This window comes from Bombina bombina, chromosome 2, assembly GCF_027579735.1.
Source record: "Bombina bombina isolate aBomBom1 chromosome 2, aBomBom1.pri, whole genome shotgun sequence".
Taxonomy (NCBI): Eukaryota; Metazoa; Chordata; class Amphibia; order Anura; family Bombinatoridae; genus Bombina; species Bombina bombina.
In genome coordinates this window covers 851,054,929-851,082,020 of record NC_069500.1, presented here as the reverse complement: position 1 = coordinate 851,082,020, position 27,092 = coordinate 851,054,929, and the positions used below count along the sequence as shown (strand labels likewise).

The 27,092-nt window shown below is 38.4% G+C and overlaps 1 protein-coding gene across 1 annotated transcript in view; it reads left to right on the top strand.

Annotated features, from left to right (window-relative positions):
- The window catches only part of LOC128649747 (phospholipid-transporting ATPase ABCA1-like), a 2,013,556-nt gene that overhangs the window by 1,074,807 nt on the left and 911,657 nt on the right, over nucleotides 1-27,092 (top strand). The window contains exon 28 of the mRNA XM_053703184.1: nucleotides 12,396-12,535. Within this exon, the coding sequence (XP_053559159.1) occupies nucleotides 12,396-12,535 (140 nt within the window). The remainder of the gene's footprint in view (nucleotides 1-12,395; nucleotides 12,536-27,092) is intronic.

Genomic DNA, 27,092 nt, shown 5'->3' with positions numbered 1-27,092 from the left:
TTTAGTATTTGTTTTGTTTTAAATTAAATGAATACCAAATAGTGCAGCCAATGAATATTCCAGCTGATTTATATGAATATTCATTACAAAAAAATTGTACAAAACAGATTTTTGCCGGCTGCACAAGTCTAATTTGTAGTAGACTTCAGTAATCTTTCATAGCCAAACTCGCAAAATCATCTGAGATTGTAGTGCGCTGGGAGGTGACATTAAGAGAACAGTAAAATATTTATTAGATAAGGTTAGGCTCCTTTACTTTGAAGGTTGTTTGTACAGTCACATTATGAACTATTGACCTCTGTTCTACAGTCTGTGCCAAACTGTACATTCACTACATGAATTTGAAGCATAAATTAATTTGTTGTAAGTGTTCATGTTAATGGTGGTGTTATTAATTCAAGGCCATAAAGGGCACAAAAATATTCTGCGCTTACGACAAGCCATTAATGCAAATCTGGTCTCGACCCAGAGTGGTTATGCCAGGTTATGCAATAAATAATTATGTAATTACATATGAAAAAGAAAAAACTAATGTTTCAAACACAAAATTAAGCCTTTATCAAGGGAAATTACAGCCACTCTGACTTGCATATTTATAGTGTCTAATTTCAGTCACTGAACAAAAAGTCCCCTGTCCTAAAACATAGCATTTCTCTGATTAGATGTGGTGATGATGTCACTTTAAGTCTTGGCAGGTTGTACGTTATTATGACAAACAAAACCTCTTTGTAACTTCCATAAAACTAATAGCTATGTATTAGAATGTTATAAATATCCAACAAGCAACAGTTATAAGAGAACAGATAATGATTTAAAACGTATACCAGTATTATCACTGTAGTCATTGAATTAGAATTTTATAAATATCCAACAAGCAACAGTCATAAGAGAACAGATAATGATTTAAAACGTATACCAGTATTATCACTGTAGTCATTGAATTAGAATTTTATAAATATCCAACAAGCAACAGTTATAAGAGAACAGATAATGATATAAAACGTATACCAGTATTATCACTGTAGTCATTGAATTATTTGAAATGCCAGACAGAACAAAGATCCAAAAACTAACAAGCATTGTAAAGGACAAGAAGCGGGTATCAAGTTCTTGCAGGCTGATCATGTCTCAAATTTGAGACATATGCCAACAGATCATGTGAATAGTCTACCTAGAGATGCTAATTTAAAGGGACAGTCTAGTCAAAATTAAATTGATTCAGATAGGGCATGCAATTTTAAACAACTTTCCAATGTACTTTTATCATCAAATTAGCATTGTTCTCTTGGTATTCTTTGTCGAAAGATAAACCTATGTGGTTCATATGCTAATTTCTAAGCCTTGAAAGCCACCTCTTTTCTCAGTGCATTTTGACAGCTTTTCACAGCTAGACAGCAATAGTGTGCCATATATATATATAACATTGTGCTCACTCCCGCGGGGTTATTTATGAGTCAATACTGATTGGCTAACATGCAAGTCTGTGAAAAGCACTGAGATAAGAGGGAGTCTGCAGAGGCTTAGATACAAGGCAATCACAGCGGTAAAAAGTATATTAATATAACTGTGTTGGTTATACAAAACTGGGAACTGAATAATAAGTTGATTATCTTTTTAAATAATAACAATTCTGGAGTAGACTGTCCCTTTGAGTAACATTCGTTCGTTTTGAGAAGTATTTGGTCATGACATTAACCATGTAAAACAGGAAATTGGTTGGATTACAGACTATAAAGTTTTGAATATATCTGTATATATTATATTAACTAGAATAATGTTACAGGGTTGGTAATTTTGGACATTTGACCTATTGATGTGACTGGTAATTCTGCCCCCATGATTTATTACAGTACAATTAGATGATAAGGTCTTTACCCAGTTTATAATTTAGTTGCAGCTTGCATTAACTAATTTTAGTGAATTCAATATAATATACGCACTTATAGTAATTTGTTATTTCTTCTACTAGATACGACGAGTCCACTAATTCATCCTTACTTGTGGGATATTATCCTCCTGCTAACAGGAAGTGGCAAAGAGCACCACATCAGTGCTGCATATATAGCTCCTCCCTTCTCTCCACCCCAGTCATTCTCTCTGCCTATACTAAGATATAGGAAGAGGTAAAGTGAAAGAGGTGTTAAAATGTTAGTTTTTATTTTCTTCAAGCAAGACTTTTTTATTTTAAATGGTACCGGTGAGTGCTATTTTTTCCCAGGCAGCAGATGGATGAAGATTTCTGCCTGGAGACTGATGATCTTAGCAGTTGTCACTAAGATCCATATGAGTTCCCACAGAATAGCTGAGGAGTACTTGAGAAGCTTCAGTATGAGGAACGTTTTTAATGCTACAAGCATTGAGGTATGTTCAGTCATTTGTTTCTGAAGAGATTGTGTTATTTCAGAACTGGCTGACAGTATTCCCATAAGGGAAGGGGTAAGCAGTAATCCTGCATGCGATAGAAGGGTATTACTGGGACCTGTATGTTATGGGCTGAAAAATGGTTGACACTGATAACATAATGTTTTTTGTGACAAAACAATTTTATGTTTGGAGGGCAATTTAACGTTTTTTGTGTGCAAACGTTTTTGACTTTTGATGGCACTGGAGGGTTCACATGGCTTTCAATAATAGTTGGGTATATGGAAACCCACATGGCTAGGTTCTAGACCGCTTTAAAGCGTTTTTTACTAGGCAGTGAGACATCGATGTAGATGGGTGGGGCTTAATTTCGCGCCTCAGTTGCGCAGTTGAATTTCCCATGCAAGCAGCAAGCTCCAGCTCCGGTGGGCCTAAACTGAAAGATTTGGCCTAAACGAAGTGATAGAGTGAATTAACAGACCCCTGAGGGCAGGTAGGCGCCACAGCAGAGTTGTGGCGAGGTGCAGGGGGTTGATTGTTTTATTTCATAACGTTTTTTGAGTAACGTTTTTTTCCCATTAAGGGTTAAGCATACCTTACTTGTGGTGCAATCTTAGCTGGCAAGATAAGACACATATATACTAGAATTGTGATGATTATAACATTTTAGAGCAGTTTTGGAAAAATTGTACGCTTTTTTACTCTTAAAGGCGCAGTACCGTTTTTAAGTTTATTGTTTTTTTTCACTAAATAAAGTGTTTTCAAGTCTGTTTGTGGTCATTACTAGCCTGTTTCAACATGTCTGACATTGAGGAAAGTCAATGTTCTATGTGTTTAGAAGCCATTGTGGAACCCCCACTTAAAATGTGTCCCTCATGTACTGAAAGGGCCTTACATTGCAAAGAACATATTTTAGGTAATAAAAGTATGTCTCAGGATGATTCTCAGTCAGAAGATAATCAGGTTATGCCATCCAATTCTCCCCAAGTGTCCCAACTTTTAACGCCCGCTCAAGCGACGCCTAGTACTTCCAACCCGTCTAATTCTTTCACCCTGCAAGATATGGCTGCAGTTATGTCTACTACCCTTGCAGATGTATTATCTAAACTGCCAGGTTTACAGGGTAAGTGCAGCAGGTCAGGTATTAGAGTAAATGCTGAGCCCTCTGATGCTTTATTGGCCATCTCCGATGTACCCTCATAGTGTTCTGATTTGGGGGTAGGGGAATTGCTGTCTGAGGGAGAGCTTTCAGACTCAGGAAAGATGTTCCCTCAAACAGACTCAGATGTGACGGCCTTAAAGTTTCAGCTTGAACACCTCCGCTTGTTACTCCGGGAGGTTTTAGCGACTCTGGATGATTGTGACCCTATTGTCATCCCACCAGAGAAATTGTGTAAAATGGATAAATATCTGGAGGTCCCTGCTTACACTAATGTTTTTCCAGTCCCTAGAGGAATGTGTCATCAAAATCTAAGCTTTTAGCTATTCCTTTTAAAGGTAAGACCCTATTCGGGCCTGAACTAAAGGAGATCATTTCCTCAGGACAAGACGGTTAAAATGAGGGCCAAACAGAATAATTTTCGTTCCTTTCGAAACTTTAGAGGTGGACACTCTACTTCCTCCTCCGCCACAAAGCAGGAGGGGAATTTTGCACAATCCAAGTCAGTATGGAGACCTAACCAGACCTGCAATAAAGGTAAACAGGCCAAGAAGCCTGCTGCTGCTACCAAGACAGCATAAAGGGGCAGCCCCCGATCAGGGACTGGATCTAGTAGGGGGCAGACTTTCTCTCTTTGCTCAGGCTTGGGCAAGGGATGTTCAGGATCCCTGGGCATTAGAAATCGTGACCCAGGGATATCAACTAGAATTCAAGGATTTTCTCCCAAGAGGGACATTTCATCTTTCACGTTTGTATGTAGACCAGACGAAAAGAGAGGCATTCTTACGCTGTGTAGAAGACCTATATATCATGGGTGTAATCTGCCCAGTTCCAAAACTAGAACAGGGGCAGGAGGGAGCCTTCAGAACGTTTTAGATCTCAAATGCCTAAACAAATTTCTAATTCTCGTTCAAGATGGAGACCATACAAACAATTTTACCAATGATCCAGGAGGGTCAATATATGACCACCGTGGATTTGAAGGATGCGTATCTTCACATTCCTATCCACAAAGATCATCACCAGTTTCTCAGGTTTGCCTTCCTGGACAAACACTACTACCAATAAATATTCTGGAACTGAGAGCAATATTCAACGCGCTTCAAGCGTGGCCTCAGTTGGCTTTGGCCAAATTCATAAGATTCCAGTCGGACAATATCACGACTGTAGCATATATCAATCATCAAGGGGGAACAAAGAGTTCTCTAGTGATGATAGAGGTTTCCAAGATAATTTGATGGGCAGAGACGCACTCTTGCCATCTATCAGCAATCTACATCCCAGGAGTGGAGAACTGGGAAGCGGATTTTCTAAGTCGTCAGACTTTTCATCCTGGGGAGTGGGAGCTCCATCTGGAGGTGTTTGCGACATTGATTCGTCAATGGGGCACACCGGAATTGGATCTGATGGCATCTCGTCAGAATGACAAACTTCCTTGTTACGGATCCAGATCAAGGGATCCCCAAGCCGTACTGATAGATGCTCTAGCAGTACATTGGTCATTCAACCTGGCTTATGTGTTTCCTCCCTTTCCTCTCCTGCCTCGTCTGATTGCCAGAATCAAACAGGAGAAGGCTTCGGTAATCTTGATAGCACCTGTGTGGCCACGCAGGACCTGGTATGCAGGTCTAGTGAAAATGTAATCTCTGCCACCATGGAAACTGCCACTGAGACAGGACCTTCTCATTCAAGGTCCGTTCCAACATCCAAATCTAATTTCTCTGCAGCTGACTGCCTGGAGATTGAACGCTTGATTTTATCTAAGCGGGGATTCTCTGAGTCGGTTATTGATACCTTGATTCAGGCTCAGAAGCCTGTCACTAGGAAAATTTATCATAAGATATGGCGTAAATATCTTTATTGGTGCGAATCCAAGGGCTACTAATGGAGTAGGGTTAGGATACCTAGGATATTGTCCTTTCTCCAAGAAGGATTGGAGAAGGGATTATCGGCTAGTTCTTTAAAGGAACAAATTTCTGCTTTGTCAATTTTACTACACAAACGTCTGGCGGATGTCCCAGATGTTCAGTCCTTTTGTCAGGCTTTAGTCAGAATCAAGCCTGTGTTTAAGCCTGTTGCTCCGCCATGGAGTTTGAATTCAGTGCTAAATGTTCTCCAAGGGGTTCCGTTTGAACCTATGCATTCCATAGATATTAAGCTTTTCTCTTGGAAGTTGTTAGTTGCTATCTTTTCTGCTCGAAGAGTTTCTGAGCTTTCTGCATTACAATGCGACTCGCCTTATCTTATATTCCATTCTGATAAGGTGGTTTTGCGTACTAAACCTGGATTCCTTCCTAAGGTTGTTTCGAATAAGAATATTAATCAGGAAATTGTTGTTCCTTCTCTATGTCCTAATCCTTCTTCTAAGAAGGAGCGTCTGTTACATAATCTGGACGTGGTTTGTGCCTTGAAGTTTTACTTACAAGCGACCAAGGATTTCTGTAAAACATCTTCTCTATTTGTTGTTTATTCTGGAAAGCGTAGGGGTCAAAAAGATATGGCTACCTCTCTTTCTTTTTGGCTGAAAAGCATCATCCGTTTGGCATATGAGACTGCTGGACAGCAGCCTCCTGAAAAGATTACAGCTCATTCTACTAGAGCGGTGGCTTCCACATGGGCTTTTAAAAATGATGCTTCTGTTGAACAGATTTGTAAGGCTGCGACTTGGTGCTCCCTTCATACTGTTTCCAAATTTTCCAAACTTGATACTTTTGCTTCTTCTGAGGCGGGTTTTTGGGAGAAAAGTTCTTCAAGCAGTGGTGCCTTCTGTTTAGGTATCTGTCTTGTCCCTCCCGTTCATCCGTGTCCTGTGGCTTTGGTATTTTATCCCACAAGTAAGGATGAATCCGTGGACTCGTCGTATCTAGTAGAAGAAAAGGAAATTTATGCTTACCTGATAAATTGATTTCTTCTACAATACGACGAGTCCACGGCCCTCCCTGTCATATTAGACAGATTATATTTTTGTTTTCAAAACTTCAGTCACCTCTGCACCTTTTAGCTTTTCTTTTCTCTTCCTATACCTTCGGTCGAATGACTGGGGGTGGAGAGAAGGGAGGAGCTATATATACAGCTCTGCTGTGGTGCTCCTTGCCACTTCCTGTTAGTAGGAGGATAATATCCCACAAGTAAGGATGAATCCGTGGACTCGTATCGTAGAAGAAATCAATTTATCAGGTAAGCATAGATTTCCTTTTTGTTAGTTTTTATAGTTTATTACTTTGTAATTTACATCTGTAAATGGTGTTTTTGTCCACTGTCAAAATACTGACCTTACCGCATACTAAGCAACGTTGTCTTGGTGATTACTAGAGCTCATTTCTATCTATACATAATTGGTCACAGCACAGATTACTAAAAAAAAAGAAATATAACTAAATTAAGTGTGTTAAAAAGTACATTTAGGGGTCCATTCTAATTTATTTTAAGAGGGACAAATTGTTTTGGACTGAGTTCCACAAGTATCAAATTTGATCTTATTCCAATCCATTAGAAATCCAATTTAGTGTTTCACTTTGCATCTCCTTTTCTTCCCATACATGTTCCATTAAATCTCCCATCAACAGTATGTCAATCCATCAGGACCAAAAAAATACCCAACCTTTTTTGCAAAGGATTTATAATGATTTTTTGCAGTTTTCTAATTAAACACTTTGTACCTGTTAAAAACACTTTGTTGACAGTTTCAGCCCCCATTACATTACATTTGAGTTTGTCATGGGCAAAAAATCATATTCCGCTTAGGTGGTTTATAGCTTTTCAATGGCATTAGTGTGTTAGAAACATGGCTTTTTTAATGTGTTAAGCTCCTAGAAATATGTCTGCAATGTAACTGCAATATCAGGTTTCCTTACACATGAATTGGGTAAATACAAGAAACACTTAAAGAAACCAGCTTTTTTTTAAAACTTTTTATTAAGGTTTTTAATTTTTAATTACACATATCTACACAGAAGCAAAACATACCTGGCCAACGGTATGATGACTAATTTGCTTGTATGCCCCCCCACACACACACACACACATTAAATTACAATCATAAATTGACATGATCTGATGATCATATGTTAGTTTCTATAATCTTTGAAACTGTAATTTGACTTATAGGGGCCTATTTATGAAAGGCCTGTTGGACATGATCCAACATTGCGGACCATGTCCGACTGACCTCACTGAATGCGGAGAGCAATACGCTCTCCGCATTCAGCAGTGCACCAGCAGCTCTTGTGAACTGCTGGTGCAACGCTGCCCCCTGCAGATTCACGGCCAATCGGGCGCTAGCAGGGGTGTCAATCAACCCGATCATATTCGATCGGGTTGAATTGCGGCGATGTCTGTCCCCCTCCTCAGAGCAGGCGGACAGGTTATGGAGCAGCGGTCTTTAGACAGCTGCTTCTTAACTTGTGTTTCTGGCGAGTCTGAAGGCTCGCCAGTCTGAAGGCTCGCCAGAAATACGAGGCTTCACGCTCCATACGGATATTTTTTTTAATTAACAAAAGGTCTGAACTCTGGTTAATCCACTGAGTGCAAAGTGCTACAGTGAGCATTAACCATCCACTCGTAATGGCTGGTTATTTAACATGTGCCCTTAAACGGGCAAATTTACCCGTTAACAGGCGCACGTTAAATTAGCGCTCCACTTATAATATAGTGTTTAATGTCCCTTTAAGGTAGAAACTTTAAGATGAGCCCACGGGGAACATTTATCAAGCAACGGACGCTGTTTATTCTGCGCAAGCCTTCTGGCTCACCGGAAACAGGATTTTAGAAGCAGCAGTCTTAAGACCACTGCTCCTTAACTCAGCGGACTGCAATAATCCCGATCAGATACGATCAGGATGCTTGACACCCCCTGCTAGCGGTCGATTGGCCACGAATGTGCATGGGTCGGCATTGCACAAGCATTTCTTTTGAAATGCTTGTGCAATGATAAAAACCGACAGCATATGCTGTCTGCATTTAGCGATGTTGGGGGGACATGATTTGCTAGAGCGAACCATGTCAGCCCAACATTTGATAAATTGGCCCCACATGTTAAGTGTATGAGAGGTTGTGTGTGACAGGAACCTGGATTGCAACAACACTGTGATTTAGAAGTTCAGTGTGTGAAAGCTTCTGTGTGACTTTGTATGAGCCAGGTCCTTCTCACATACATCAGGATGTTGAGTTACAACATGGTTTAATGGGACAGTAGTGCTTATTGGGACTGCTCTATTGTCTGTGATATATTGGCCGCTAGCAGGGTGGTGTCAATCAACACGATCGTATTTGATCGGGTTGAATTGCGGCGATCTCTGTCCGCCTCCTAAGAGCAGACGGACAGGTTATGGAGCAGCGTATTTTAGACCGCTGCTTCATAACTGGTGTTTCTGGTGAGCCTGAAGGCTCGCCAGAAACACTGGGCTTCAAGCTTCATACGGAGCTTGATAGATAGGCCCCATATAACTGTGCAGCTTAAACCGCACATATATTGTGCTTATTAAATATTGTAATTGTAATATACATCTTATATATATCTATTAGCCACATCTGTTTTACCAGTCCAATATTGATAGCATCTAAAAATGTTTAAATATTTTTACAAAAGCAGAAACTAGAATCTATTTGCATACCATATTTCAGGCCTAACTAATTATCTGTTTCTTACCATGGTAAAATATTATTTCCTTACCATATGCATATTCATAGTTTATTAAAGGGACAGTCAAGTCCCAAAAAAACGTTCATGATTCAAATAGGGCATGTAATTTTAAACAACTTTGTTCACTTAGTATTCTTAGTTGAAAGTTAAACCTAGGAGGTTCATATGCTAATTTCTTAGACCTTAAAGGCCACCTCTAATCTAAATGCATTTTGATAGTTTTTCACCACTAGAGGACATTAGTTCACGTGTTTCATATAGATAACATTGAGCTCATGCACGTGAGCTTACCATGGAGTCAGCTCTGATTGGCTAAAATGCAAGTCTGTCAAAAGAACTGAAATAAGGGGGCAGTCTGCTGAGGCTTAGATACAAGGTAATTACAGAGGTAAAACGTGTATTATAGCTGTGTTGGTTATGCATAACTGTATCTTTTAAAACAACAACAAAAGTCTGGTGTTGACTGTCTCTTTAACCCTATCCCCAAAAAACATTTCTCTTTCCACCTCTCTAACTCTCTCTCTTTTTAAGTAGATGTAACATTTTTTACCTCAGAATAAAACAGAATTATGTTAACAATTATGAGAACTATTTTTATAAATATAATCTCTCTGTACATAATATAAGCTTTTAAAGTATCTAGATTAAAAAGTTTAGTGGAAAAACCACATGCTCAAATTTAGAACATGCAATTTTAACACTAGAGACCCTGCAATGCTATGTGTTTATACCGCCTACAATGTGTTTAAACACATAGTTAAAGTATTGTTTTGGAGCTGCAAAGAACTGCAGGCTTTGAGCAGACAGAGCTACTTAATCAGCAGAAGTAATCTCACAACTCAGCTGTGTGATTATCACCGATAATTGGGTGACCATCATTTTTTCTCTTGGGACCAGTAGACCAACACATAGCATTACAGGGAAACTAGTGTTAAATTGACATACCCTAATAAATAAGAACATTTCAATTTTCCACTGTTATTGCTCTTTAACCACTGTTTTTCCCAATCAGCTTATTTAAAAAAAATAAAAATAAATAAATAACATACAATGAACATATATCTGTTGGATTATAACATACTAGTCCTAAAGTCCGTTCACACGGGCCATTTTTTGCATGGTACAGCGGTCCCACCCCTTGCGCTCTCTCCCTCCCCCTCTCTTTGCTCTCTCTCTCTCCCCCCCTCTCTTTTGCGCTCTCTCTCCCCCCTCTCTTTTGCGCTCTCTCTCTCTCCCCCTCTTTTGCGCTCTCTCTCCCCCCCTCGTTTGCGCTCTCTCTCTCCCCCTCTCTTTTGCGCTCTCTCTCCCCCTCTCTTCTGTGCTCTCTCTCACCCCTCTCTTTTGCGCTCTCTCTCTCTCTCCCCCCTCTCTTTTGCGCTCTCTCTCCCCCCTCTCTTTTGCGCTCCCCTCTCTTTTGCTCTCTCTCTCCCCTCTCTTTTGCTCTCTCTCTCTCCCCCCTATATGTTGCTCTCTCTCTTTCTCTCTCTCTCCCCTCTCTTTTGCTCTCTCTCTCCATCCCTCTCTTTTGCTCTCTCTCTCTCTCCATCCCTCTCTTTTGCTCTCTCTCTCCCCCTCTCTCTCTCCCTCTCTTTTGCTCTCTCTCCCCTCTCTTTTGCGCTCTCTCTCCCCTCTCTTTTGCTCTCTCTCCCCTCTCTCCCCCCCCTCTCTCTCTCTCTCTCCCCCCCCTCTCTCTCTCTCTCCCCCCCCCTCTCTCTCTCTCCCCCCCCTCTCTCTCTCCCCCCCCCCCCCTCTCTCTCTCTCTCTCTCCCCCCTTTCTCTCTCTCTCCCTCTCTCTCCCCCCTCTCTCTCCCCCCTCTCTCTCTCCCTCCTCTCTCTCCCCCCTCTCTCTCTCCCTCCTCTCTCTCCCCCCTCTCTCTCCCCCCTCTCTCTCCTCTTCTCTCTCTCTCCCCCCCCTCTCTCTCTCTCTCCCCCCCCCCTCTCTCTCTCTCCCCCCCCCCTCTCTCTCTCTCCCCCCCCTCTCTCTCTCTCTCTCTCCCCCCTTTCTCTCTCTCTCCCTCTCTCTCCCCCCTCTCTCTCCCCCCTCTCTCTCTCCCTCCTCTCTCTCCCCCCTCTCTCTCTCCCTCCTCTCTCTCCCCCCTCTCTCTCCCCCCTCTCTCTCCTCTTCTCTCTCTCTCTCCCCCCCCTCTCTTTTGCGCTCTCTCTCCCCCTCTCCTCTCCCCTCCTCCCCCCCCCCCCTCCTCTCCCCCCCCCTCCTCTCCCCCCCTCTCTCTCTCTCTCCCCCCCTCTCTCCCCCCCTCTCTCTCTATCGTCCCCCCTCTCTCTTCACCCCTCTCTCTCTCTTTCCCCCCTCTCTCTTCATGGGCCCATCCGGCCCCGCCCCCTTCACGGACCTTCATGCTCGGCCACGCCCCCGTCCACGCTTGCCCCCGCCCGGTCACGCCCACTTCTGCTCGCACAGCAGATCAGGTAGGGACTGTAAGGCCAGGTGTGTTTGTCCTCGTGCTGTCTCTACTGCGCATGACAGCTTCGGACAAACACACTTGGCCTTTTATAGTATAGGATAATCAAAAGGAAGTATAACAGAACCAACAAAACAATAATCAAGTAACTACGGAAACACCTTGACTTCCGGTTACTGCTGGGGTCGGATGTGACGTGCGGTGATCGTGCTCTTGTCACGAGGACACGGAAAACAGATCAAGCATTCGAAGTACTGAGATACCATAAGATTATTGCTATAAAATACAAAATACATTGGTTGAAAGAGAAAATACCAGGCAATCCTCTTCTGAACAAGGAACCTGGCACCCCCAGATGAACGTTTTGGTCGTCTTTGGGTCTCAACAGGGAGTCCACATCCCATCACCCTTAGGGAGATTTTTCCAGAGTCATATTGCAAATGCATACAGAAAGAGAAACACTCTAACAGCTTCTAGACACGATCAAAATTGGGTACCCATAACAGTCTATATATATATATATATATATATATATATATATAGGGGTGTGGCCATCCATTATCTAAATACATAAATAAAAATATGTTTATATACATACAGTATATATATATATATATATATATATATATATATATATATATATATATATATATATACTCAAAATCATTATCCAGAAGCATGCATATTATTATAGTACAATATTGCTATTGCTTATTACTGAGTTACCTCTGGGGGTTGTCCAAAAATTAATAACATCAACTGTTATTTACCTTTACTTGATTTATAATTGATTTTTATTGATTATTTTATATAGATTCTGGCAGCATTTATGACTTGAATGGCAGAGGGTCATTTACAGTCACTGGTTGGCAGTTAATCTACAGACAGTTTCATGCATTGTTCTTGAAGAGATTTCATCATGCCCGGAGAAGTCGAAAAGGATTTATTGCGCAGGTAAGATCATTTACATTTAATTAACTGAATGCAAAGCAATAGTGAAAATACAATGAAAGGTCATTTAACAAATTACATCTTATTTCCATTTACAAAGTTTTTATGTTTTTAATTCATTTTATAATGAGTTTGTTATTATCATGCTATTAATGAGTTAATAATGCAGAAGCAGATATGGTCATGATTGTAAAAGGCTTTTTTTCCATGTTTCAGTTCCCTACTTTACAGGCAGAAGGTATAATCAAAGAGCAGGCAGAACACTCCTGAATGGCATATACTATAAACAATATTTATGAATCACATAATTTCTGGCTGGTAAAACCATCCCTAATTCTTCAATAAAATACATACAACACCTCATTCACTGATAGGTTTATTTCACTTCATTTGTAGCAAGGTACCATTATTTATGGATACAAAATATATATATATATATATATATATATATATATACACACACATACATATGTGTGTGTATATATACACATATATGTGTGTGTATGTAGATAGATAGATAGATAGATAGATAGATAGATAGATAGATATAGAGGTATAGATATATATATAGATATAGAGGTTTGTTTGTATATATATATATATATATATATATATATATATATATATATATATATATATATACACACACATACAGTATACACACACTCAGACATACAGTACATACATATTTTATAATGTTATAATTTTAAAATTGATTAGAAGCTATCATTTCAGATTACTGAACATATTTGTTTCACCTTTTCTGACAATAGAGTTAAAACGGAGTCATGACTTTGGTTTTCAAAATTTGTCCATACATTTGCTATAGACATATGTAAGAACTCATGCTGAAAAATGTTAAGATTAAAGGGACACTGAACCCAAAATTTTTCTTTTGTGATTCAGATAGAGCATGCCATTTTAAGCAACTTTCTAATTTACTCCTATTATCAAATTTTCTTCGTTCTTTTGCTATCTTTATTTGAAAAAGAAGGCATCTAAGCTTTTTTGGGGTTCAGAACTCTGGATAGCACTTTTTTTATTGGTGGATGAATTTATCCACCAATCAGCAAGGACAACCCAGGTTGTTCACCAAAAATGGGCCAGCATCTAAACTTACATTCTTGCATTTCAAATAAAGATACCAAGAGAATGAAGAAAATTTGATAATAGGAGTAAATTAGAAAGTTGCTTAAAATTCCATGCTCTATCTGAATTACGAAAGAAAAACATTTGGGTTCAGTGTCCCTTTAACAACATGTGCTAGTGGTAGGTTCCCAGATAAAGCAATTAGTGGAGAACCACTAATCAATATTATTACAAGAAAAAACCTCCAGTGAATAAAAAAAATCCATGGAATATAATTTTTGTAAAAGAAAGGCTCCTTAGATCTAGCATAAGGAGCATTTACAACAAATAGTATAAAAACAAAACAAATTAAAGTGATAGGAAAGTCAAAATTAAACTTGCATGATTCAGATAGAATTTCCAAAACCCATTCCTCAGGCCAGATATTCATTATATCTTAACTAGAGCACAGGTGAAATAATCAGCTGATCAGTAACCATGGTTACTAACCTGCACTCACCCATCAAGCTGATTATTTCGCCTGTGCTCTAGTTAAAGGGACATAATACTCATATGCTAAATCACTTGAAACTGATGCAGTATAACTGTAAAAAGCTGACAGGAAAATATCACCTGAGCATCTCTATGTAAAAAAGGAAGATATTTGACCTCACAATTTCCTCAGCTCACCAGAGTAAGTTCTGTGTAAAAAGTTATACTCAGCTGCTCCCAGCTGCAGGTAAAAAAAATGAAAAAAAATGAAGAAATGAACAGCAGCCAATCAGCATCAGCAGTGCTGAGGTCATGAACTCTTACTGTGATCTCATGAGATTTGACTTAACTCACATGAGATTTCATAGTAAGCTTCCTTTACCTGATTGGTGAAATAATATGAGAGTGCACGAAGATCATCCTTTCAGTTGTCCCGGGACAGACATACTAAAATGCTGCTTAGAAATCCTTTACAATGGGAGGTGGCTACTTAGGAACTTTTGAGGTAAAATATCTTTCTTTTTTACATAGAGATGTTCAGGTGATATTTTCTAAACAGCTTTTTACAGCTATGCTGCATCACTTTCAAGTGTTTAAACATTTGGGTATTATGGCCCTTTAATATATAATGAATATCTGGCCTGAGTAAAGATCCTGAGGACCGGGTGTGGGAAACTCTGAGATAGAGCATGTCATTTTAAGACACTTTTAAATTCACTTCTATTTTCACGTGCTTCCTTCTCTTGGTATCCCTTATTGAAAAAGAATACGCATATAGCCTACACTAGTGGGAGCTAGCAGGTGATTGGTGCCTGCACACATTTGTCTCTTGTGATTGGCTACATTTTGTCATTGGTTATATTATATTTTTAGCTGAACGTCTAGCAGCTAATAATGCTGGGTATGGTCTTAGTCTGAAGACAGTAAATACCTGCAAATTATCCCCAACAGTGTGTGAAAAATCTTTTCCCAAAGCACATAATCTTATCTGCCACAGCTACAAGCATTTTGCTAATAGTGGTTCCATTTATGTTTCTGTATCTCAATCCCCATGCTACTTGAATATCATTACAAGCGTGTTCTGTAATGATGGGCCTTCAGACCTCTACTACATGTTGTTTTATATGTAGTAGAACTACATATTAGGCGAGCTTATTGGTGTTGGCGAATGCAACAAAGTTGAGGCTTTGATAAATATCCCCCAATGTCTTCCTTCTATACCTTTACCAAATTCTACCATCATTATGTTTTTGTTTCTTTTGAAGCAGCTTTTGGTAGGAAAGGCCTTCGGGCAGTTGTTTCTGGACATTAAGGGCTCGATTTATCAAGCCTCTACGGCTGCAAGTTCTCTCAAGAAGTTGCTCGCCATGATTTATCAAGCAGCGGTCACCAGACCGCTGCTTCTCTAACATCTTCGCCACCTCTATTGTGGCGAAATTCAATCTCCTCAGTCGGGTCCGACCGAGGAGATTGACAGCTCCTGCCCGCGCGTGATTGGCTGTGCGCGGGCAGGGGGCGGGATTGCACGCAAGCGCAAAATTGCGCTCGTATGCAATGACAAATATCTGTGGGTAATTTCGCCCCGCCACAGGCGAGCTGAGGCGTACAGGGGCGCGTATACGCGCCCCTGTACACCTCAGCATTAATAAATCTAGCCCATTAAATATTGTTGTGTGTGTATCTGGCATTTAATTAAAAAAAGTATGTATGTAAAAAAACAAACACTAAATAGAATGGAATAATAAGGCTTGTCCCATCTGCATTACTCGTTGACTTCTCAGCTCAGCTATTAGTTTTTCAGGAGTAATGAATCATGGACTCTCACCACCTTTATGAAAGAAAACATAATTTATGCTTACCTGATCAATTAATTTTCTTTCATATAAGTGGCGAGAGTTCACGAGCTGTTACATATACCTGACTCTGCCATTGCAATACATGGGTATTCATGCCATAGAAATGACAGAGCAAAAAGAGGAGGCGCATTGTAATTTATGTTGACAATTCCATAACAAAAATGTAGCTCTCCTACCACCTTTGATTTCATTTCTGGCACAATTGAGATTCCGTGCAGTAAATCAATAATTGTTGCAGGAATCTACCGCCCACCTAGCTCCCCTGTGCATTCTCTTTCTGACATAGCCCATTTCCTTAGTGAAACCATAGCTCAAAACCGAAAAAGTGAAATTTTGGTCTTTGGAGATTTTAATATTAATTGGCTGAATCCTAAAAATAATAGTTCTTGCTCGCTGTTTAAGACTTTGCAGCTAACACAATTAATCTCCTCCCCAACTCGCATAAACATTAAAAGCCATAACCACACCCTGCTTGATTGGATTCTCTCCACTTCTCCTGACCGAATCAGGAGGCAGGTGTTCTCCCAGGCTGTTCCCACCTCCCATAACCTCTGATCCAGTACCAGCACATTATTTAGTTTGCTTCCATACAAAAAGAAAGCAGCTTGATCCTCCACTTTCAAACCTTCCCCAAGCCTAATATCCTTTAAAGGGACATTATACACTCATTTTTTCTTTGCATAAATGTTTTGTAGATGATCTATTTATATAGCCCATAAAGTGTTTTTTTTAAATAAATGTATAGTTTTGCTTATTTTTAAATAACATCGCTCTGATTTTCAGACTCCTAACCAAGCCCCAAAGTTTTATGTGAATACCGTCATCTACCTTCTCCAGCTTGCTGCTGTTTGTGTATTAGGGTATTTTCATATGTAAAAGAAGGGGGAGGGGGGGAGTGTCTTATTTGCCACTTGCAGTGGGCTTTCAAGCTACCTTTTCAACAGAGCCAAACTGACAGCTTCTAAGTACGTTTTTAAACAGTTTTATACTGGATTTTTATATCCGTATCTGTGCATATTATTCTTTATAGTAGTGTCTATTACATGCAGTTATATGAAAATGAGTGTATACTGTCCCTTTAAGAGATCCCTCTCTACATATCTTAAAACAGAATGCACCTGTCATGGTTGATTATATATTTCCTACCTGTTCTATGTTAAAGTTTGCATATGTTATGTATTAATATTGTTTTTGTATTTTATTGTACCCTATTGTATCAATGCAATGTTTTGTGGACCCAGGACATACTTGAAAATGAGAGAAATCTCAATGTATCCATCCTGGTAAAATATTTTATAAATAAATAAATAAATATGGGATACACATTACTACCAGGAAGCAGCAACATTTCCCAAACCTCAAAATCTTATAAAACCCCTCCCACCTCAATCATATATTAGTTTTTTACATTGCCTCAGTTGGAGGTGGTTGAAGCATGATGATGTGCTTGATTTCTTCAGTGGAAGGTTCTGCAGAGCATATTGAAGCCCAGTTCCCCTCAGAGTACACTGCTTGTTAGAGGGATGTAATTGGAGTACTGCCTCTTGATAAAAAAAAATTCACCTCATGGGAAATCCTTCATAGGTTCTCTGTAAATTCGGTCAAAGGGAATCGTCTTCTGCCTCCCTTTACAGATCTACATTATACTCCTATTCCATTACATTTGCTGATATGTTTCAGTACTGGTTTGGCTGTCTGCTACTAAGTGGACGAGTGTCTATGGGTAAGTATGTATTTTTTTAATAGACACTCACAGCTATGTGTATGGGCACTTTTAAAGTTTAAAAATATATGTATATGTGTATGTATAGTGCTGGGACAGATACTTACTATTCCCCCATGGTTTGTTTTTTTTTGCGCAAATATTTTTTCAAAAACTGACATAACAACATAGGATGCTCGTCGAGTTGGCGCACCATATAACACACCAGAAATGCACGTAAAAACTGACGCATAAAATGCTCATTGGGTTCGCGCACCATAAAACACGCCAGAAGCGCACGTCAAAACGGACGCATAAAATTATCATCAGGTTTGTGTGCCATATTACACGCTGGAAGCAAGAGTAAGAAATGAAGCCTTATCTCCCTTCAGGCTTGGCCTCTATTGAAAAGGAAGCCTTATCTCTGTTTTCAGACAGACAATGTTACAGCAGTAGCTTATGTCAATCATCAAGGGGGAACTCACAGTTCGCTAGCCATGATAGAAATATCTCAAATCCTCTCTTGATATGAGTGAGTGAGGTATGACTGAGTTGGGAGGGGTTTTATAGTATTTTTAGGAATGTATATCCCATATGTAACAGCTTGTGGACTCTCGCCACCATGAAAGAAATTCATTTATCATGTGAGATATAAATTATGTTTCTTTCATGGTGATGAGAGTCCATGAGAACCGACCATTAATTATTATTTTTTGGCCGTAGTTTGAGTATGCTGCTCTTTTTCCCCAGCTAATTTGTTCTTGCTCATATTCTTTCTTGTTCCTACCTTTCTTCTTTTTCTTCCTAGGCTATATGTCAAACTAGTTTTCATAAGGTAGAAGGGGTTTTAAGGGTTCTTACATAAAAAAATGTATTTAAAATATTTTTCCCATGTTTATCCCTAGTGATGTCTTCTTTCTTAAAGAGCAATCTCCAATTTGCACATTCGTCATTAAAATCAGATTTTTGTTTTGTTTCAACGAAATTAATATCTGAATGAATGCACCACCGAAAATAAAGAAAAAGAAAAATGATGAAAATCCTCAGTATTCATTTATTTACTTTTTTTTTTTTTTTTTAAAGCAGTTAATACTTAAAAAAAACCTTAAAGGGACAGGAAATCACAACATTTTCTTTAAACAACTTTTCAATTTACTTTTATTATTAAATTAGCTTCATTCTCTTGTTATCCTTTGCTGAAGGAGCAGCATTGCACTACTGGCAGCTAGCTGAACACATCTAGTTAGCCAATCACAAGAGACAAATGTAGGTACCAATCACCAGCTAGTTCCCACTAGTGTACGATATGTGCATATTCATTTTTACCAAGGGATACCAAGAGAACAAATTAAATTTGAAAATAGAAGTGAACTTAAAAGTGTCTTAAAATCACAGGCTCTATCAGAATCACGCAAGTTTCATTTTAATTTTCCTATTCCTTTGAGGTAAGTATTGTAGCTACAGAAGAAATTTTCACCTGTAGCTTTGCAACATTTACATTCGTTTCAATGACAATTCAGTATTAGTTTTAAATTAAACGAATACTAAATAGTGCAGCCACTGAAAATTCTGGGAAACAAATTTCCCTGAATATTCTGAACAAACATTTAGTACGAAACAACATGTTTGTGGCCGCACATGTCTAAGAAATATGTGCTAAGGTTAGGCTTGTGAGGCCTGCCATGTGCTGTTTCAGTTTTCAGTAATGGTGAATCTGTTCCTATTCTTAAATTACAGTAAAAGTAAGAAAAATAATAAAAACAGTCCCGTTAAGTCCCTTTAAGTTTACAGTCCCTTTAAAGGACATAGTGCAAGAATTATATAACATTATTTTAGCGCCAAGTTTATAAAACAAAGTATTTCAAATAATTTTTAGCAAGAACTTAGAATTTTGTATAACGCTGCTCCTGGCTCTAATGTCACGCGGCACACTGTCTAGTAACAGCCGACCCGGTCGCACCATTAAACTCAATGTAGCTCACTCCCAGGGAATTACAATTTGTTTTGTTGTCGTAAGAAAAATGCACTAAGCAGTGGGTTATATCATTGCAATATGTATTAGTCTTAATTTTAAAAATACCTGTGTTTTACTTTTTATTTCTTTTTTTTAAACTTTATTTGTGCATTGTCCATTACTTCCTGTCACAGTCTCTACAGGAAGGCTTATCTAGCTAAATGTCATAAATCTTCTAGAGCACTGGTTTTCAAACCTGTCCTTAGACCTCCCTTTGACCTGGAGCATAATCAGTTCATTAGTAAAAATTGTTATTTTATCTGCTCTTATCCAAGGTAATCCTGAAAACCTGGTCTGTTGGGAGAGTCCTGAGGACAGGTTTGAAAGCCAGTGTTCTAGAGTAACTTGAGCTGGTTTACAATTCAGATAATGGCAGAGAGACAATGCATGTCTGGTTTGTTCATGCTCCGTAGTGTTTTACACAATCTGTTTCTTTTGATGTTTACTTTGGTTTAACATATTTGTTTTTACTAAAAGAGCTCTGTTTAATATCCCTTTAAGTGGAGGAGCTGTAGAATTTAGCCATCTGTCTAACTTCTGCAGCAAAGGAAAAATAGGGATTAAACTTGGTTACCTCAGGGTCAGTAATGCAAAAATGATATGCATTAAAGAATAAGAGCGTGTATAATTTTTGCATTAGTATGTCCCTTTAGCGCCAGTAATTAGCTATACACATTCAAAGACGGAAAGAACAGCTTTGTTAAGGGACCTAATGTATAACTTTCAATTAGGGTGTTGCTTGTATTAGAGCCGATAATGGCAATAAACTCTTCTAAGCCAGACTCGTTTTATTCTGCTTCTACTTGTATTTTTTAGTGCTAGGGAATTAATAATACAAACACAATTAATAATAATACAGTTTTCAAAAATGAAGTTAAGAAAGTTCTATTTTACCTCAGGTGTGTTTTGTTGACAAGCGAGGAATATATTTTTCTTCATGCAACATCTAATTTGACATCACATTACAAACTACAAACTAAATTACAGTCATGTAACGCACCTTCCTTCCATTTGCTTTACTTAATTCCATCTCAGTTTTAATCACATAGGAACTCATAAAAAACAAATAAAAAATGATTTTACTGAACATTTTTGGCTCATAATTTTAATTTGGAAGAAAAAAATGGGAGCTAGTATAATTTTATAGTGTGCACTTTAATAAGGCGTAATAAATAGTTTTGTTACTTGCATTTTTATAATATTCATTTTGGCAGAGAGGTAAAACATCATGTCAATAAAACTACTAAATAATATTAAGGTAAAATGTATAACACATTTACTACTGCTAATTAAAGATAAGATGTATTGAATCTGACACATTCTATATTGCTGAATATAATACAAGTTTACAATTTTGCTGGGCTTCACCACACATTGATGATCATACATTTTGTAGAGAAAAAAAAAGATTAATTGTAATTTTTTGTTTCCTATAAATTTCTTTGTACTTAACTACTTTCTCTTAAATTAAAACTGTTTGTGTTTGTATCTGTGTGTATAAATGTATATACGAATTCCAGAATAAATTACTTTATTTGTAATAAATATATATATATATATATATATATATATATATATATATATATATATATATATATATATCCAAAAAACTCCACTAGCCACCCAATGTATTTTTCACAAGCGGCAGGGCTATCTTTTTCATTGTGTAGTTAGATAACTGCCTAAAGGCATTTTCCTTCAAAAGTACTCTTTCCTGAATGATTATGTGATAAAACTTTGCAATTTACCTCTTGTTATCTTCTATTTCTCATTCTGCAAACATGGTAGCCTAATACATCCAATGAGAAACTGTATTCAGCAATTTATAGGCTCATCTTAAAGGGAGAGTTTACCCCAAAACTTTCGTTTAGCCCTAAACTTTCTCTCCTTTAATTAGTTCCCAATGATAATTTGAAATGGCTGATTTAGGCTGTAGTATCCCTACCTATACTGAAAGTTTCTATACCTAGGTATAGGCTATTGAGAAACTATGACAGCAGAATAAATTACAATCACAGTGAAAGGTGGAAGAGATATAGCTCAAAAATGTTAATTTTCTAAGTATTGTGGTACGGAGACAGAGATAAGAAAGGGAAACATTTGAGTGATAAGATAACGAGATCTGATCTGTCAGTAAGTTAAGCCTATTGTGATAGGCTGTGGTATCAAAGAGCAAATCCAGCTATTTCTTTTGCAAAAAGAAGCATAAAGGAGCAATGTATTTTACATTTTATACACTGCAGCTGGTAGAATTCAAGGGGAACACATTAAGGGGAAAATAATTTTACAGCAAACTGTCCCTAACTTTAAATTAAAATGACCATATAACTATCTTTAAAAAAATTAAAACCTGTGAAATGAAAAAAAAAAAAAATAAGTTTAAACTATAAATTAACCCAACATAACTATTCTAATAAAATAAAAAAAATACTACCAATTAAAAACCTAAATTAAAATAAGACAAAAACCTAACACTACGAAAAAATTTAAAAAATCAAAAATTACAAAAAATTATAAACACAAAATTACGAATAATAAAAAAAACTGGAAGCTTACAAGAAATAATAAACAAAATTATCAAAAATAAAAACAATTACACCTAATCTAATAGCCCTATAAAAATAAAAAGCCCCCCCAAAATAAAAACACCCCCTAACCTACAATAAACTACCAATAGCCCTTAAAAGGGCCTTTTGTAGGGCATTACCCTAAGTTAAACAGCTCTTTTACCTTAAAAATTACTAAGTCCCCCCATAAAAGTAACCCCCCCCTACCCAACCAACCCCCAAAATAAAAAAACTAACTCTAAAAAATCCTTAACTAGCCATTGCCCCTATAAAGGGGCATTTGTATGGGCATTGCCCTTAAAAGGGCATTCAGCTCGTTTACTGCCCTTAAAAGGGCAATCAGCTCTTTTACAATTGCCCAAAGCCCTAATCTAATAAAATAAAACACCCACACAAAAAAAATAAAAAAAAAACACCTAACACTAACCCCATAAAATCTACTCACGGTTCCTAAAGTCCGGACATCCATCTTCAGCCAGGCTGCAAGAAGTCTTCATCCATCTCGGGGATGTCTTCTATCTTCATCCCGGTGGCGCGGAGCTATCCTGGAAGACATCCGGCGCGGAGTCTCCTCTTCATACTTTCACCGCCGTACACTGAAGTTGAATGCATTCCTATTGACAAATGCCACTTGCGGCCACCATCTTCAGCTTTCAGATAAGACTGAAAATAGCTGAATGCACATGTCTATATACTTGCTTTTCAGGATTGTCAGTGTGATCTACTAGTTCCTTTACTATAAGCAGCTGGAATACATTTGACAAATCAGACCTCCCGCATGTAAAAGCATCTGCTAACCCTGGATTATGGGCACCTAAAACTCAAAAAAAATCCACTAAACCTCTGATCTATAGAATGGTTTCTACTGATTGTGCTGTTGTTTTTCCTCTCTTTAAATCTGTTCTCATATTTTGAACCCATAGAGGTCGATTTATGAAGCAGTGGACGCTCGTAAGATCGCTGCTCCTTAACTTATTCCCCACCTCTGAGGAGGCGGATAGCAATCACCCCGATCAGATCCGATCAGGTTGATTGGCCGCGAATGTGCAGGGGGCGGCATTACACAAGCATTTCACTAGAAATGTTTGTGCAATGTTAAATTCAATGTCAGGCGGACATGATCCGCTACAGCATCATGATAAATCATCCTGATAAATCGGCCACTTACTATTCTCTCACCCTATGACAGAATTAGTGCCCATTCAAAATCAATATTCTTTTTTATATTCTGTATTAGCACAATACAGAGCATGAGCTGTGCAGTTGTAGCAGATTCATTCATCTACTATTCTTGAAGGCGTTTTATATTTAGTAAAACTAAAAAATCTAAAGCTTCCCCTCTCTGTTTTGCAGGCTAAACTGTAAAAAAAGCCAGCTATACTACTGATCTGTGGCATTCATAACATGGTTTAAAGGGACACGAAGCCCAATTTTTTTTCTTTCATGATTTAGATAAAACATGGAATTTAAAATAACTTTCCAATTTATTTCTATTATCTCATTTGTTTTTTTATCTTTGTATTGAAAAGTATACATAGGAGTCAGAAGATGCTGATTGGTGGCTGTGCATGTATGCCTCTTGTCATTGGCTTTAAATCAGTGCTCCTTCAACAAAGGAAAGCAAGAGAATGAAGCAAATTAGATAATAGAAGTAAATTGGAAAGTTTAAAACTATATGATCGATGGTCAGTAACTTCTAACAATCGCACTCATGAACGGTATGATTACATGTGGGTGTAACAAATCCCCATCCGTGTGTAAATGAATTGACTTCAGTGTCCTCCATGCTGGGAAAAGATCTTACTAAGTATTTTGGACCAAAGTCTAAATCCAAGTCACCTGGTGTTCTCTCCGTGAGTGTTAATCCGACATGGGTTGGTGTCTGTTGTGCAGAGAAAAGACAGTCACTCCCCCCCCCCCCCCACATTGAGACGTATGTAGAATTCAGTCCATGGGTACTTGTTAGGGAAATAATGCCAAGCCTTCCAAACTCTGTAGCGTCTCCCGAACACCAACTCCACACAGATTAATCTGCAATAGTAGAAGGAGGCTCACAGGCCCATTTATCAAGCTCCGTACGGAGCTTGAAGGGCCGTGTTTCTGGCGAGTCTTCAGACTCGCCAGAAACACAACTTATGAAGCAGCGGTCTAAAGACCGCTGCTTCATAACCCTGTCCGCCTGCTCTGAGCAGGCAGACAGGAATCGCAGGAAATCAACCCGATCGAATACGATCGGGTTGATTGACAGCTCCCTGCTGGCGGCCGATTGGCCGCGAGTCAGCAGGGGGCGGCGTTGCACCAGCAGCTCTTGTGAGCTGCTGGTGCAATGTTAAATGCGGAGAGCGTATTGCTCTCCGCATTTAGCGAGGTCTTGCGGACCTGATCCGCAGTGTCGGATCAGGTCCGCAAGCCCTTTGATAAATGGGCCCCTCAGTGTCATGCTTGGAAATAGTAAAGTAAAAATTCCAAAGTTTATTGATTCATGTTGAAAGATACACACTACTATGTACACACAATGGGGCCTATCTATCAAGCTATCAAGCTCCGAGCTTGAGGGCCCGTGTTTCTGCTGAGCCTGCAGGCTCACCAGAAACAACAGTTGTGAAGAAGCGGTCTAAAGACCGCTGCTCCATAATCCTGTCCGCCTGTTCTTAGTACGATCGGGTTGATTGACATCCCCCTGCTGGCGGCTGATTGGTCGCGAATCTGAATCTCACAAGAGCTGCTGGTCCAATGCTGAATACGGACAGCATATTGCTCTCCGCATTCAGCGAGATCTGACGGACCTGATCCGCACTGTCGGATCAGGTCCGACAGACCTTTAATAAATAGGCCTCACTGGCTGTAATCCAACGGTTTTCCTGCCTCACAGGCACTTAATCAGAAATTAAGTACCTGTTATGTATTAAAATAAGAGAACAGTTTTGGTGAGAGCTGCAGACACAGGAGGATAAAAACAATATCATGGTGAATGTTGTAATTGTTGTATTTTTACCTTGCATTTTAAAGGGGCAATGTGCTGTAAAATATTCCCACCTTTAAAGGGACATGAAACCCAAACTTTTTCTTTCATGATTCAGATAGAGAATTCAATTTTAAAAAACTTTCCAATTTACTTCTGTTATTTACTTTGCTTCCTTGTCTTTTTATCCTTTGCTGAAAGGTTTATCTAGGCAAGCTCAGGAGCAGCAAAGAACCTAGGTTCTAGCTGCTGATTGGTGGCTGCATATATATACCGATTGTCATTGGCTCACCCATGTGTTTAGTTAGAAACCAGTAGTGCATTGCTGTTCATTCAACAAAGTATACTAAGAGAACGAAGAAAAACTAATAGGAGTAAATTAGAAAGTTGGTTAAAATTGCGTGCGCTATCTGAATCATGAAAGAAAAAAGTTGGGTTTCATATCCCTTTAATGCATTTCTAGGGATTCATTTTAGCTGATCGAGTGTATTAAATTATTTGTTTCCTTTACCTTTATTTTGTCATGTGAAACAGCTTATTTTGTCTGTTGTGTCCCTATCTATACCAAAAACTGAAGTACTTAAAAACTGGTTATAGAATAGCTATGAAGCACAAGAAGTTGCCAAATAAATTACAGTCCCAGTGGGGCAAGAGAGAGAGTTATTAAAATGTTTATTTTTAATTGTTTTTTCGAAGTACCAGCTTTTGTGTAAACCGACCTGTAAAAAATAAGTGTTCATAGAAATATAGATAATCATGTCTGCTCTCCCTAAAAGCCTAACCCATTGCAATGAATTGTGGTTGCAACACAGCTATTGCATATAGAAAAATAAACTCAAAGGAGCATTTTACCATGCATTTTATACTCTGAAGTTGGTATAACAAATGACGGTCCTCTGCCCCTTTAATATCCCTATAAAACTTCATTATGAAAGAGACAACAATATAATTTGATAGCTTATTTATATGTTTACTTTTGCATAATTTGTGCATCTTAAATCTTTAAATCATCTTGTTTCTCTTACAAACATATTTTAACTTTTAAGGATATTCACAGATTTATCTAAAACTATATAGCCAAGACTCTGTAATAAAAACAAAAGGAAAAAATAGAAGACCATATATAAATATTTGAGCAATTCTTGAGATACTAGTCTAAAACTAAAAGTTTGCTAGAATTAAAGTTACAACCCTAATTTCGAAAAAGTTGGGACAGTATGGAAAATGCAAATAACAAACAGTCATTTGAATATTCAATTCACCCTGTACTATATTCAAACACATTATTATTATTTGATGATTTACTTTGTGAATTTAATGTATTTTTGAAAATATACACTCATTTCAAATCTGATGACTGCAACACATTCCAAAAAAGTTGGGACAGGGGCAATTAAGGACTAATAGCGATGTGACAAGTTGAAATAAGAAGGTGATGTGAAAAAGGTGAGACAATGATGTAATCATAGTATATAAAGAGCCTCCAAAAAGCCTAGTTTTTCAAGAGCAAGGATGGGTCGAGGTTTGCCAATCAGTCAACAGAAGCGTCAGTGAATAATCCAACACTTTGAGAACAACATTCCCCAAAGACAAATCAGTAGGATTTTGGGCATTTCACCTTCTACAGTGAACAATATAATTAAGATTCAAGGAATCCGGTCAAATCTCGGGGTGTAAAGGGCAAGGAGGAATCAGAGGAATCGTGTTCTGTGGTCCGATGAGTCAACATTTCAAATAGTTTTTGGAAAAAATAGCCATTGTGTTCTCTGGACCAAAGAGGAAAAGGACCATCCAAAAGCCAGAGTCTGTCTGTCAGTGCCCATGGCGTGGGTAACTTGTACATCTGTGAGGGCACCATAAATGCAGAAAGATATGTATTCATTTTGGAGCTACATAGGC